We start from the raw sequence: 13,359 nt of genomic DNA on the forward strand, positions 1-13,359 counted from the left end.
CATTTACCTGATGCTTCTTTCTGCCCATTTATGTATTTCTCCTTTTCTCCCCTTTTGTCTAAGCATTCCAATAAGGGGCATCTTTGTCTAAAAGAAGCAAGCCAAGGGCATGTCAACTCCATCAATGCAGAAAAGGAGCAGTTAGAAGCCAGATCAAGCAACTGACAGATCATACTTTTTTTTTTTTTTGTTTGACTTGGATCTGCTGCGTGACATGACAGACACCCAGACACCTACCTACCACCATTTCCATGCGAAAACCTCCGTTTTGTTCAGTACAAAGGAAAAGGACCTCTGCACTCATGCAGCATCTCTCAGCTGGCAATGCACAGTACATGTGCCCGCCTTCTCATTCTTCAGGCCAGTAAGCTCCGAAACCTAATTCTTACTGTAAAAACTCAAAGATCGGGATTCAAATGGAGATTTAATCTTGTCACTGAAAGAGTGGTTAAAGAAATCCACACAGCCGGTGTTTGTTCAGCCTGTAAAGAGTTGAACTACAGAAGAAAGCTTTGTTTTTTAATGTCAAACTCACATCCCACTGTGATATTGGTTTGACTTTGATGTATCAGGTGTATGTGGCTGCATCTAAGGCCACATTTTGTCTTTAAATGTTGATGTATTCTTTTCCGAGTATTCTTCAGTAGATATTTGTTGTGTTTTACAACTTCAGCAAGAGTATGTCATGTTTTAATCAAGGGTACTTTCATGATGCTGTTGCTGGTGGATGTAAAAACTATTATTCACCTTTCTCATTTTTAATTGATGGGTTACATATAAAAGACAAAAACTGTGCCACAGTGAAAAAGAGACCTATTTTAAGAGAAACGTTGACCCTATTGGTTTAGTTTAAGACAAAAGCAGAGCTACTGTAGTGCCCAAACCAGCGACACGCATCATCAAATTTGCAAACTTAAAGCAGTTCTTTGAACTTTTCAAAGATCTTTTTCACACCCCATTTGTTGATGTCTGTGTACAGGTGTGTATACAGCAGTAATGTGTATGGTGTAAATCTGCTTGTCAAAATCCTCTCCTCTGGAAACTGGTGCCATGCTTGACATAAAGGTGTTGTCCTTGTGATTTGTGTTTTACCGAAAAACCAGCCGACATCTCCAGATGCAGTGCACACTGCTAATAGAGAGCCAAATGTCAAAGTTTCCTACTTTGTATGTAAAGTGTAATATATGTATGTGACTTAAACACTACATTTTCAGAGATACTCCTGAACGTTGACCTTTTTGAAAAACCCGATTTGTTGCTGAAAGTAAATTACACTGTGACTCGTCTTGAAGTTGCCTTTATGACTGTCATGTGAGCTGCTTTAAAGAAGGGTTATTTTTAAAGGCACTGTGCTGCTGCCTGATTGCTTGAATGTAAAATGAGGCAGAGATGGATTCATTTGTACATATTTGCTCACAATAGTTGTACTGTGTTGATTCCTGACGACAGTAAACATCAGCAGAGAGGCTTTTTTTTTTAAGTTGTGAAGGAAAAAGCTCATATAGGGATGATTTATTTCAGTGACGTGACTGAAGCAGACCTTTGTCTTTTGTGAATTAACGACAGCATTTATAGTTAAAGAGACAAAAAGTTTAAAACACTGGACCAAATGTACTGTTTAATGTACTCATCAAGTTGTTTATAGCATAAATCACTCTCAATACAACACATGCACAGAAAAACATAGACAAATGTAACAGTAACACATGTCAGTTACAGCCTTTCAGAATCGTTTAAGGAAGATGTATTCAAATCATTTTTCCTCCTGAATCCTTGAGTAGATAAAGCCTGCCCTCGTGTGGCTCTGAGTTATTATAGCACATCACTATGTGGTACCATCATCTATCTGTGCTTGCACTGTATGCTAACCACAACACTGGAAACCAGTCTTCTCTGTGCTTGATTCAAATGATTGTATTGATTCTTGTCAGCTTGCTTAAGCCCTTGTTTAAAAGAAACGTTTGTACATATAGCTTTTTTTGTAAAATAAGCTAACTAAAAAGTTTAATAAAGATGAAAATGCATAAAGTGAATAAAGTTTCATTTCTGCAATAAAAAAAAAAATCATGTTTGCCATTTAAGTATTTCTGTGTGAGAATGAAGCACATTCAATATAAAATGATTGATAAGAAACTGAAAGGCATTCCTCATTCATGAAGGCAGAGATGATTCTCTGTAAGGCTTTAAGGAAGCTGTTTTCCAAGTTATCTAATACACCAACCTAACCACCACCATCTGCTCCTTTTAAAGTTAAATCCCCCAAATTTTTATGAAATCCATTCCCAGACTGGATACCAAATACATGTTTTAACATTCTGTAAGTACATCTTTGTATATATGTAGATTTGTTAGTATCATCGTTTAGTTAGTCCACCATTGCATCACTGTTAACTGATTCCATTTCGAGCCACATGAAACATAGCATGCATGCCTTACTTACCCTGTTTACAGTGTGTCAGAGCTACATTAAGATACTGTTAATGCAATGTAGTCTGTTCCCACAGCTGTTTTCATCGTTCTCTGCATGACATTAGAAAACAGTTGCATTTATCACCAACCACCTTTCTAATTTCTTATTTTGTAAAGCAACATTTGCTGATCTTTAGTATTCATTACAAAATGATGACAATGAAGTGTTTGCTATGGCAATACAATGATTTTCATGATGGGCGTCACCAAATCAACCAGGGCTGAACTCGTTCTATGCCATATCTATATTATTTACATCTCCAGGTTCCACCACTTGAACTCAAAGGGCTCCCTGCGGACATTGGACCCACAGTGGACCTCTCCCAACAGCTGGTGGTAGGATGAATAGTCGTCAATGAACGTGCAGTTGAGGCCCAGGCCTTGCATTAGAGAGCACATCTCAGCCTCGAGTGCACATCGTCCATTCACTTTGGGGCCAAAGGGCTTTGGGATACCAAGGTTTTTCCCCAAAACAATCATGTTCACCTGGAAACAAATATAGCAAATAGTTCTTCTGTCAGCCCAAAGATTTATTTACATCTTTTTTCAACTAGCAGGAGCTTTGATGCCTAATAAAATATAATGTACAATTTACCATGTCGGGGTAGTAAGCTACTGCTCTATACTCCTTTTCATCCTCCACTAGTTTGAAGAGGATTGGCAGATCAATGATGTCTTCATCGTCTAGGCCTAGTTCCCTCTTCAACACATCCCGGTTCCAGTCGATGCAGCTCTGGAAATAAAATAATGATAATATATGCCTCTAAAATGATTCTCATTTTGCTTGTTAAATTACTGTGCTCAAAATATAAAACATTTTTCCATAGTGGTTCATATGGTAGTTTTGGTTTACGTACCACCAAAATCTACCCAAATACAAATGTACCCAATAGTATGTGAATATCAGCCCTAATATGCAGGTTAAGATCATTTAGCCACATTAACTGCAAAAATTTCTCTAAAAGAAAAATCATGCATACATCCATGCATGTGTCTTTGTCGCTAAACACGGGGTCACACTGCACAGCTCAGTGACTTTAGGGTGGCTTGGTCATAGGAGGCTATTTTTACACTAAGTCAGTTTGACAAATGTCTGGCCAGTGTTGTTACGGAGTGCAAATATCTATGAGAAGGAACAGCATGTGTAGAAGTATGCTACATAGGTTCATAGGCTGTAGAGTACTGATGCACACAGTAAAAATTAAACTTAGGAATTAAAGGACAAACGGCTTCTGAGAAAAACACAAAAACTTTTTGTTTGGACCTTTAAAAGTTGTAATGACAAAGGGGCTCAGAAGAGTAACTTGAGCAATGCCAAATGCATGCTAGGGTGGGGTAGAGTACAATGCAATTGGACTCTAAAGCAGCTGAAATATCTTAAATGATGAATCCTCCTTTACCAATGCTGCCTGAAACCAACAGTAAAGCTTGTTGGAAAGATAATAATGTTGTGGGGCTGGTGGCCATGAATTAGTGCTGATAAAAAAAATTCCTAATGTACAGCATCCTGGCATTCCCCATTCCAATACCTTTGGCAAGAATTGAAATGCTGACTGCGTGCCAGCCGCTCTCACTCAAAAACAGTTGTGCTTTCACTAATGCCATTGTGGGTGAATGGGAGCAAATCCTGCAACGAGGTTCTAAAATCCAGTGAAAAGCCTTCCTAGAGAGTAGAGGCTGTCATAGCACCATATTAATGCTCGTTGCCAGAATGTGACATTCAGCAGTTAGATGTGTTATCTTTGTTTACATACTTGTGTCTTCGTGCCTGAACTAGCATACCATATTCTTTTCTGGTCTTCTTTCTTTTCATCTTCTTTCCATTTCTATAATCTCACTCACCTGTACATAGTTATTTTCAGCTTGGAGTTTTTCATCCTTAAGGATTTCATCCAGTGTTATTTGTTCTGCATTTGTCAACCCTGTTTGGGAACATCATTCAGAGTGAGTGATAAGGCTTGGTGCCATGATGAATTTGTGCATTGCTAAGATGCCCTTGCATATATTCTACAGACGTTGCAGATAAACACTGGCCTACCATCAAACAACGTGGCTTGTCCGTGTCCACTGCTCTGTAGGCCTCTGAATAGTTTGTAACCTGCGTCTGGGCTGGACAACAGCAGTCGGAAGCCCTGTGAACAGACAAACAAGAGACAAAGATAACAGTGAAGCTCTCATATCCTAAAACCTTATATAAAATTCCACAATATACAAAGCAGCAAGTCACTATCAAGCAGATGCAGCACCAGATTCACTTCAGTAGAAAATTTAGTTACCTTTCTGTCAGGTGCAGGAACGAAAGTCATGAATTCATCCACGTGGCCAACAAGGAGCCAGTCAGAGAACAAGGCAATGGGCTCCTGAACCTTCTGAGCCCACAAAAAGTCTTGAACTACTTTGGTCATATTTCGTCCTTTAGTTGCCCTATAAGAAATAAAAAGGTTTCACTTTGCAAAAGTCATCTGTAACATTTCTGCTCTTGGTACATTTGCTTACAAGTCAAGAATTGATCTTTGAATTTTTTTAGAAACTCACGTAGGGAAGGCAACCCCAATGATGATTCTACCCAGGGGGTATTTTTTTCCATTTACTGTGACAGGAGGACTGACCTCCAGATTGCCAAACGAATCTAAACTGCTCACATGTTCATCTAGGGCCACCCTTGTCACATAGCCAAAGTCGGGACCCTAGACAAAGTAAATAATTGTTTGTGTTTTTTTATAAATCAGCGTAAGTAATGTAATTTTCTGCTTTGAGCCTATAATTTGATTAACAAAACCAATGTGAATAATATACAATCAAAGCTTTAATGACATCAACAGTAAAAACTTATTATAAGCTTTTCTCCTACAAGCAGCTCATCGTATGGAAAGTTTGCTAGCTCGCCATCTCTCGGGGAATCCAGAACAACAGGAAAACGATGATGAGGTGAATCGATGTAACCAAATTCCAGTTCATCCTGAAAAATAGAAAATATGTGTTATATTTATGCTGTCCTCTTGGCTTAGTTGATTAGAGAATTTTTTTTCTTCGTGTGAATGAATAGATATGTACGTGTTTGCAAATGTTTGTGGTTTTCTGTTTTGCAGTGTGGTTGTTGTGAAACCAGTTGCTATTGTGTAATCTTTCAAAGAAACACTTTTCGTGGTTTTCGTGTTAATGTTCGTCTTATTTACTGTTCCTGTTTACTTGGAGTTATAAAACCACAATGTTACCATCATTAAAACTCATAACCCTTCCTTGTTTAAAAAAAAATGGCTTACCTGCATCCAGCGGTCACCTCTGTTTACATATTCATGACAAATGTTCAGCTTGTACCCACTCTTCGCAACAAGGTTCCTCATTCCTTTCAGGAACTGGTAGTTATCAGATGTGCTAACAAAGAAACAGTCAAGCAGTTTTTAGATTGTGCCACAACATAAGTAACATATTTGAATTTATTTTAGTGAGAGCTTTAAAAACAATTTAAAAATTAAATTGTAAAACAACAAATGTCTGTGAAAGCAGTATTTACAGTATTTACACAGACAAACAGGTTTGGCTTTCTTGGAAAGAAGGCAAGCTAAGGGGAATGTGTGACAGCAACAACAGCTGTCACCATCATGCTCATTATTCATGAGTCTACACTAACCTGCAGACAAACACCTCTACAGGTCGAAGCGTGTTGGGTGTCATGATCCATGGTGCGACTTTAAACACAACTTTGTCAGTAAAAATCGGCGTCTCAGGGAGACCCTGTTGAAACATGCGAGAGGCTGTTGAGTACTGCCGGTTATACTCCATTCTATGTTTGTAATGCAACATTAAAAAATGGATTCAAAAACTTCATGTTAACTGGAGTCACAAAATGTATCCGCTACAGTTATGCTGTAGTTAAGGGTGTAAAGAAAGAAGGTGATTAAATAAAGCAGTGTTACACTGTAACGCTATACTCTGGAACTTACATCAGAGATTGGTTCTAATAGACTGAGGTTGATGGTGACGAGTCCATTGAAGTCTTTGTCAGGAAACCTCAGGCCCTCCACATAAAAGTTCATCTCTGCCACGCCTCCAAGGTAAGGCACTTCCTTGGACAGCACATCACTGCTCAGCACCAGTGGATAGTCTTTCACAAAGAGATTGTAAAGTTTCTGCGCTGAAGTAAGAATGACAGAAAACAGGTTAAATACTTAGGCGGTTAACTTAGAAACAAAAAGAAAAAAAAAGAATGTGTTCAAAACATGCTTTTACAGATCAGGTGACATGCACATCAGATCAAATGTTCCGGGGCTTTTCTTTATACCCACTTCTTTACTCACATAGGCCACTATTTGACACTTCAGTGGATCGGTTTCTGAAGACTCGAACACTCTCTGCATCTCCCTGAGAGATGTGCATGGTTAGTTTGTAGCCCTCTGGGAGTTTACCCGGGCCTTTGGTCCGCAGCACCATGACAGACATGTCCTTTAGATCTGTACATCCATAAAAATTATTAATGCCGTTGGCACCATAGAATTTTTTCCCATCTCAGGTGTTGTGCCTGGTATCTGCTGTAGTCACTGACTTACAATAGGGGCTTTGATCCCGTGCTATAGTGCAATTTGGTACCTTCCATACCTGTACTAGTTACTCCTTCAGTGCTGAAGAGACTTTTTTTAACTGCTCCACATGCTGCAGACGTCAGTCAGCATGTGGTAGTGTTTCTGGTAACTGTAAACCTTTACACATAACGCCTGACCAGCATATACTATCAAATTTCAGCTCTACTGGATTTTATCTTTACCCTTGTGAGTCTTTGTCTCTCACAAGGTTTCTTTATCAGACTGATTTACCATATCACCATTTGAATCTGCTTAGTACAGACAATAAGAACGGCTTTTCTAATGCTAGGGAAAGTTTAAAAAAAACTTGTGGGTGGTACAGAAAACAAATGAAAAAATAGAGTATTTATTGGTGAAAACTGAAACTGCACTGAAAGTGGTTTACCAGACACTTTATAAATGCTTTTGTCCTCGCTGTCTGGTGTCTTCTTGTAGGTCTTTTCTGAGTCACAGTTGACCAAAAGGATGGCCCCATGCCCATTAGGACCCCATTTCCAAGAACCCTAAAATATTTTCAAAAAAATGAAAATGTGAATTTTGTGACTTAAAGACTTCAGCAAAATCTTCTGAAAATAATTGCAAGCTGAATAAGCATGTTTGCATCTTGTCTTTACTGACATACAATGGAAATGTGATATTGTGTTGAAGTAGTTCTGTCATGTAAAGCTGAAACATTTTAGATCACCTTTTTAGGGTTGTTTTTCTCCACGATGCCATCTCTATCAGCATCGACATCCAGTGAGAGCTCTGCATAACAGAAAGCTTGTTGATCACACACACTGCTTTTCCAGATACAGGCTCAGATCGCAGTACAGCTATTGTTTTGTTTTTTCATATCACAATCATCATGATATGAAACTCTGGTGAATCGTACATCATGTTTGGATTGTAATGAGCAATAAAATGTACTATTTTACAGACAAAACAACAAGTTCTTAGTAAAATGCATGTTGCGTCATTATAATTTAACTTACCAACAGCTGTCAGATGCACAACTGCTCTCCCTAAGACCTCTTTATTCGCCCCATAGTACTGGACTGACAGCTTTTAAAATAAAAGACATAAGCTGATGATGTGCAGAAATTTAACAGGTATTGATTTTATATTGTTTGATTGTGAGTTGTCCATTGTAAAGCAAATAGGAGTGAGCCCTGGTAATTTCAACAGCTACAATTCAATCATTAACTAAAGTACAAATCCTGACAGGAGTTCGGTTTGACAGTATTTTTACCCACAGGTGCAGGAAAACTGAGCAAAAAAATGACTTAATCTGACTAACAGTAAATCTTTTTTGACAGTTAACATGAACTTGAATCATGCTCTTGATAGAGGAAATGCTGAAATCAAGAAATGTGACATACTGACTTGTGACAACAGCAATGTCATGCAATTACACAGTTTCCTTTGGGATTAATAGAGTATTCTGATTCAGATTCAATTTTGTGCTACTATACCTTGCTATCATTTTCATGTTGACTGGCATGGTCCCTGCTGATGAGCAGGACTGAGTTTTCAGTGAGAGGGATGGGAGAGAGGTGGGATGTGTCCCGAGGAGTGGGGCTGATGCTGTACTGAACATTGGCAGTGCCTTTCACGGAGAAGAACTTGGAGGTGGGAGGGGCACTCCTGAGAACCAGAAAAAAAGCACAATTTGATGACAGGTGTTTTATACAACACAAACATATTGTATTAAACATGAGGTCCACTTCAAAAAGCGCATATTTTTCTCCATGTACATATGAGGAAGTGCTCTGACGTACACAGACAAGCCACAAGCTTTAGTCACAGTGATATCGGTCTGCTTAGAAACTGACCTGATAAACTGAACAAGTCATATTCTTGTCATTTCTGTAGCTGTTCGTGCTTTTTACACTAATTTTTCTTGAGGCACTAGGAACATGATAATCTTGTATCATACTAGTTTGCAGAGGGTTTTTTTTTAACCCATGTGTCATCTGTTTGTTTAGCAATAGGCGCCATTGAAACAACTGAAAGAGTTGGTCTGGCAAAGCTGAGACCACAACGTAGACAACTTGACGTGGCACAAATGCTGATGTCTTTACAGCAAAAACTTCTTGAAGGTGACATTTACTGAATGGTTTAATAATGCTCTATAACACGATGATGGTTGTAGTAGACATAATTTATTGACTTTGCACTACATAAACTGGCAGCTAGAATATGTCAGAATTCTATTGTTTAACCTGAAGGATGATATTTGTGTGCAGTTCCTGGTGGTGGCAAATCTAATAGTCTTTTGTTTGTGGAAAGAATTAACAGTGTTTCATTGTTGCTGTTAACAGGAGAGACTTTGTTTTCCAAAGAAATGTATGGTGTACATTCTGCCAAATGCCAGCCTACATAACAGAGAGACAAGGGATTACTGACTCGGCAGAGTGGGAGACTGGAATATGGACGGGACCACCTGGGCCTCAAAGGGGTTTTAGAATATCCAAAAACACTTTCTATCGAGAATTATTTTTGATTTTAACACTAACTTCTTTTCATTCTATCAGTCCCTATGTAGAGAACACTGACAGAGATACTGGAGACTGATTCCAACGTGCGATTTAAATGTTAATCACCAAGACAGCTCTTGTTTTGTGTACAAATGAATAATGAACTTCAGATGAGTTTTCTAATTCCTGAAATAATGTTTTTGACCAATCATGGCTAACCAACAGTACTACTCTTTTAATGGAGAAGAGAAAGTCTTTTGGCTGTTTGATCACAACCATCACAACCACACTGCCAATAAAAGGTAATGAATAATAACACATGCATTTGATTTATATTATCAATATTGTTTGTAAAAAGGATCTGGGTGGACCACACCTGGATGTGGAAAACAGCTTGCTCTCTGGCCACCCAGCTTTAAAATAAAATCATGACCTCTTTTGGCCAGCAGTCCCTGACTTAATGATGTTAGTAAAATAGGACTAATAATTTAAAGTATAACATACATTATATGGACCACACAGTATTGTGCCGAGCCTCTTAAACTTTGAATGCAGGCATTTTAGTCCCATTGCCACAGGTGTATAAAATCAAGGATCTAGCAATGCAATCCGCCTTTACCAACATTTGTTAAATAATGGGTCGTAGAAGAGCACTGGTACTATAATAGCATGTAAATTCTCTGTAAAATCTCTTCCCTTTTAGATAATCCAGGAGCAGCTGCACCGTTGCAAATTGGACGGTTCAGTTACTACAGAAACTTGGCCACGACGCTACCAAACAGGGCCGCAGGGTGCCAAGACCTATATTACCTGGAAGTCTTCAACGCTCTGCTGACTCAGTAACTACTTCCAAACCTCCTCTGGTATTAACATCAGTACAAAAACTATGTGCCGGGAGCTTAATGGGGGCACATGCCCGAGCAGCTTCTGCAGGTGTAATGTTTAAGTGTCCCAATACTTAGGAACACTTCTGCCCCAACATAGTGTATAGTGCTACTATTCAAAAACACAACCGATAGTATGCCAAAGGTATCATACAATTGAATCAACATTTCACTAAATATTTTAGCAAATAATTAACTTCTCGAACATAGAATACTGCACGGATGTTCTGTTAAATAAAAAATAAAAAAATAAACAACGCCAAAGCAACGCTTGTGAAGCGTGCGTATTTTTAATGACAGTGAAAATACAATCTGCACACAGGATACATATGGACAATCGGCTACGATATTTGATAGAACATTAATATTACCACAAAGCAACGCGTTTGCTTATCAACCCCTAAGCAAGACATTTCACATAACTCAGGTGAGCTTTTTGGCGAAGAATGTATTATAGCGGTTTGAGCAAGACCTACCTGTTCAGGTTGACGTTTAGCTCCGAGCCAACTACGTATAGTACCGTCGTAGTTTTGCCGTAATCTATTCTGAGCGTGCGGGGATGGATCATGACTGTCGTCTTCTCGCACTGTTAGACAGAGACTGACCACAAACGTCCAGCGATTGCTGCGACAGTACAGAGAAGTGAAAGCGCAAACTTCTAAACTGTTTCAGACCAGCGCGACAACTCATCATAAAAGCTGCAGGTACGTTGCTAGGCTTAGGCTTTGTGCGGTGATTGGTCAGTCAAATTCCACTCCGCCCCCTCCAGTGGCCACTTATCCTATGGCAGTTCTTTATTCTTATCTATTGATCTTTCTATTTACCGAGATCTTCTGGAGGAAAGTGGGCTGGCTCTGTGCACATTTCAACTATTAATAATTGAATAGACTGATTTTATATAGTTAACTACTTTTCCTGAGAATTCAAAGCGCTTTATACAGCTTGCCTCATTCACCCATTCATTAAAAGCACTTTTATCCATGCTTTTTCTACATAAGAGGTTTCTCTACATTCACACGCATTCACACTCCGATGGATACATCGGACCAATTTGGGATTAATATCTTGCACATGATATTTAGCATGCACACTGGAGAAGCCAAGGATCGACCCACCAACTTTCCGATTAGTAGTAGATGACCTCATAAGCTATAGCCAACCCAGTACGAACAGATGACTTGTATTTTTTTTCTGTATTTACTTTAGGTTTTTACAGACACATTGTGACAACTGACACCAACCAGCGCACCCACCCACTGCACCATAGAGCCGCACCCTTCGAGATCTCTCAGCAGTATGCACTGAACAGTCACTTGAAAGTTTTCTACGTGATGTTCTCGCCACTGTTACCAACATTATAACGTGCATATAGAGCTGAGTATGTGTGTTTAGAGTCATGTTAGTGTTTCACCTTACCTGTTCACCTTTGCTGTCAAAGAGGTTCCAACAACGTAGAGAAGTTGCTGCGTTTTTTGTGTGTCTAGACGACATGTAAGTTGACTACCCGTGGTAACTTTTCTTTTCTTATTTAAGAAAGTAGGTATATGTGGAGGGACATTGGTTTGGTAAACGTCTTGAAACATGGTTGACGGCTGTTTGCCTCCTGTGAAGAGTAGTAGGTGTGTGCAGATGTACTCATATCTGAAAAGCCTAAGTAGCTTATGTAATTTGCAGTAGGAGGGACAAGCTTACAAGCCTTCCCATCTTTAAAATAATTTGCCAAAACCTGTTAATTAAAATCTTCAGAGGAGTTGTGCAACTTATGATTGGTTGAGGCCAATGGAAGTTTTTGTTCCGCACCACAGACATTGCTGTATATTGCAAAGGCATGGCCAACCTGCTAGGGCATGTCATAGGTTCAAGGACTGTATTGTACTGTGTGTCTGTATGTACAATCATTTTGTTGGTGTTTGTGGGAATAAATAAGTAGCCCTTGAAAACTAGGTTGCAGAATAAGGGCCAGGTTCTGTTTGCTGTCACCATCTGGGTGTTTGGAGGTTAATGGTTAATCTGCGTTTAACACTGGATACTGTGTTTCCTCTTAAAAGGAAAGTAAAAAAATCAGAAAGCTTTGACTCTCTGATATAAATCGCAAACACACACCTTAAAGCAGATAACCTGTAAGCTGGAGAGGAAATTGTGATGCACTAAAGATTTTCATTCGGTTTATAAAAGCAGTTTTCTGTTCTATAAAAAAAAGTGCAGATTTCTACAAGGGTGTTCAAAAAAGTCTCACCATTAGTTAACGCAGTCACTTCAAACATGATAAGTTTATCTCTATTAATGGGGTACACAAAAGCTGTAATTACACAACAACATGAAAAGCTTTTACTTGATCCAGTTGTCTTAGCTAATTATAACCCAATCTCCAACCTTCTTGTTATGTTAAAAAAAAAAATCTTGAAATCAATGTTATCAATGAGCAAACTGATCATTTACAGTGGAATGGTTTATTTGAAGAGTTTCAGTCAGGATTTACAGTCAATTTCTATCATAGAACATAAACTGTCATGTAACTGAAACAGAATAGGAACAGATCCCGCTGCAGAGCTACCTGTAGGACATTTTACTGTACTATTCATCAGGATAACGTTTCTATCATAGAATAGAAACAGCACTAGTTAAGATTATAAATGACCTGCTTATGGCCACTGGCAGTGGACCTAGCTCTGTGCTTGTCCCATTAGACCTCATTCTATACTGCTCATCATAACATTTTAATACAGAGATTGAAAACATTCTTAGTATTAAAGTCAATGTACTCCAATGGTTTGAATGGTATCTACCTGAAAAGTTCCAGTTTGTGCATGTAAAGTAAAGTTAGTCATGGAGTTCCACTGGCTTCAATGCTGGGGCCAATAATTTTTACATTATGCATGCTTCCCATATTAATATAAACTACTGCACTCTTTTTTATTACAGATGATGCCCTGATATCCAGGTATATCTGTCTATGAAGCCATAAAT

At 38.8% G+C, this 13,359-nt stretch overlaps 2 protein-coding genes across 19 annotated transcripts in view; one reads left to right on the forward strand and one right to left on the reverse strand.

Moving 5' to 3' along the window:
* Positions 1-2,037, forward strand: part of rap1gapb (RAP1 GTPase activating protein b) — a 106,513-nt gene extending 104,476 nt beyond the window's left edge. For all 17 annotated transcript variants that reach the window (XM_080301637.1, XM_080301635.1, XM_080301639.1 and 14 more), the window contains one exon: positions 64-2,037. The gene's annotated coding sequence lies outside the window, so the exon portion shown is untranslated. The remainder of the gene's footprint in view (positions 1-63) is intronic.
* On the reverse strand, positions 1,606-12,014 carry padi2 (peptidyl arginine deiminase, type II). 2 transcript variants are annotated; one of them, XM_026167063.2, is made up of 16 exons: positions 11,809-12,014; positions 8,504-8,675; positions 8,024-8,093; positions 7,735-7,796; positions 7,435-7,552; positions 6,768-6,920; positions 6,414-6,604; positions 6,101-6,204; positions 5,733-5,844; positions 5,321-5,428; positions 5,005-5,156; positions 4,746-4,893; positions 4,508-4,601; positions 4,312-4,391; positions 3,065-3,202; positions 1,606-2,955 (listed from the first exon to the last, which is right to left on the reverse strand). In XM_026167063.2, exons 1-16 carry the CDS (start codon positions 11,973-11,975, stop codon positions 2,722-2,724), a joined length of 2,103 nt encoding a protein of 700 aa, XP_026022848.1. In that variant the 5' UTR covers positions 11,976-12,014; the 3' UTR covers positions 1,606-2,721. The 2 variants fall into 2 exon arrangements, with proteins under 2 accessions (XP_026022848.1, XP_026022849.1); XM_026167064.2 differs by lacking the exon at positions 11,809-12,014 and adding an exon at positions 10,869-11,086.
* Between the last annotated feature and the right edge of the window lie 1,345 nt (positions 12,015-13,359).

The sequence above is a fragment of the Astatotilapia calliptera genome, chromosome 5 (assembly GCF_964374335.1).
Source record: "Astatotilapia calliptera chromosome 5, fAstCal68.1, whole genome shotgun sequence".
Classification (NCBI taxonomy): Eukaryota; Metazoa; Chordata; class Actinopteri; order Cichliformes; family Cichlidae; genus Astatotilapia; species Astatotilapia calliptera.

Coding starts and splice junctions, on each gene's coding strand:
- padi2 (XM_026167063.2), bottom strand. CDS start 11,975: ATGTTTCAAGACGTTTACCAAACCAATGTCCCTCCACATATACCTACT. Junction 6,205..6,413: donor TATTAGAACCAATCTCTGAT/GTAAGTTCCAGA, acceptor ATGTTTCAACAG/GGTCTCCCTGAGACGCCGAT. Junction 5,157..5,320: donor TTCCATACGATGAGCTGCTT/GTAGGAGAAAAG, acceptor TACTTTGTCTAG/GGTCCCGACTTTGGCTATGT.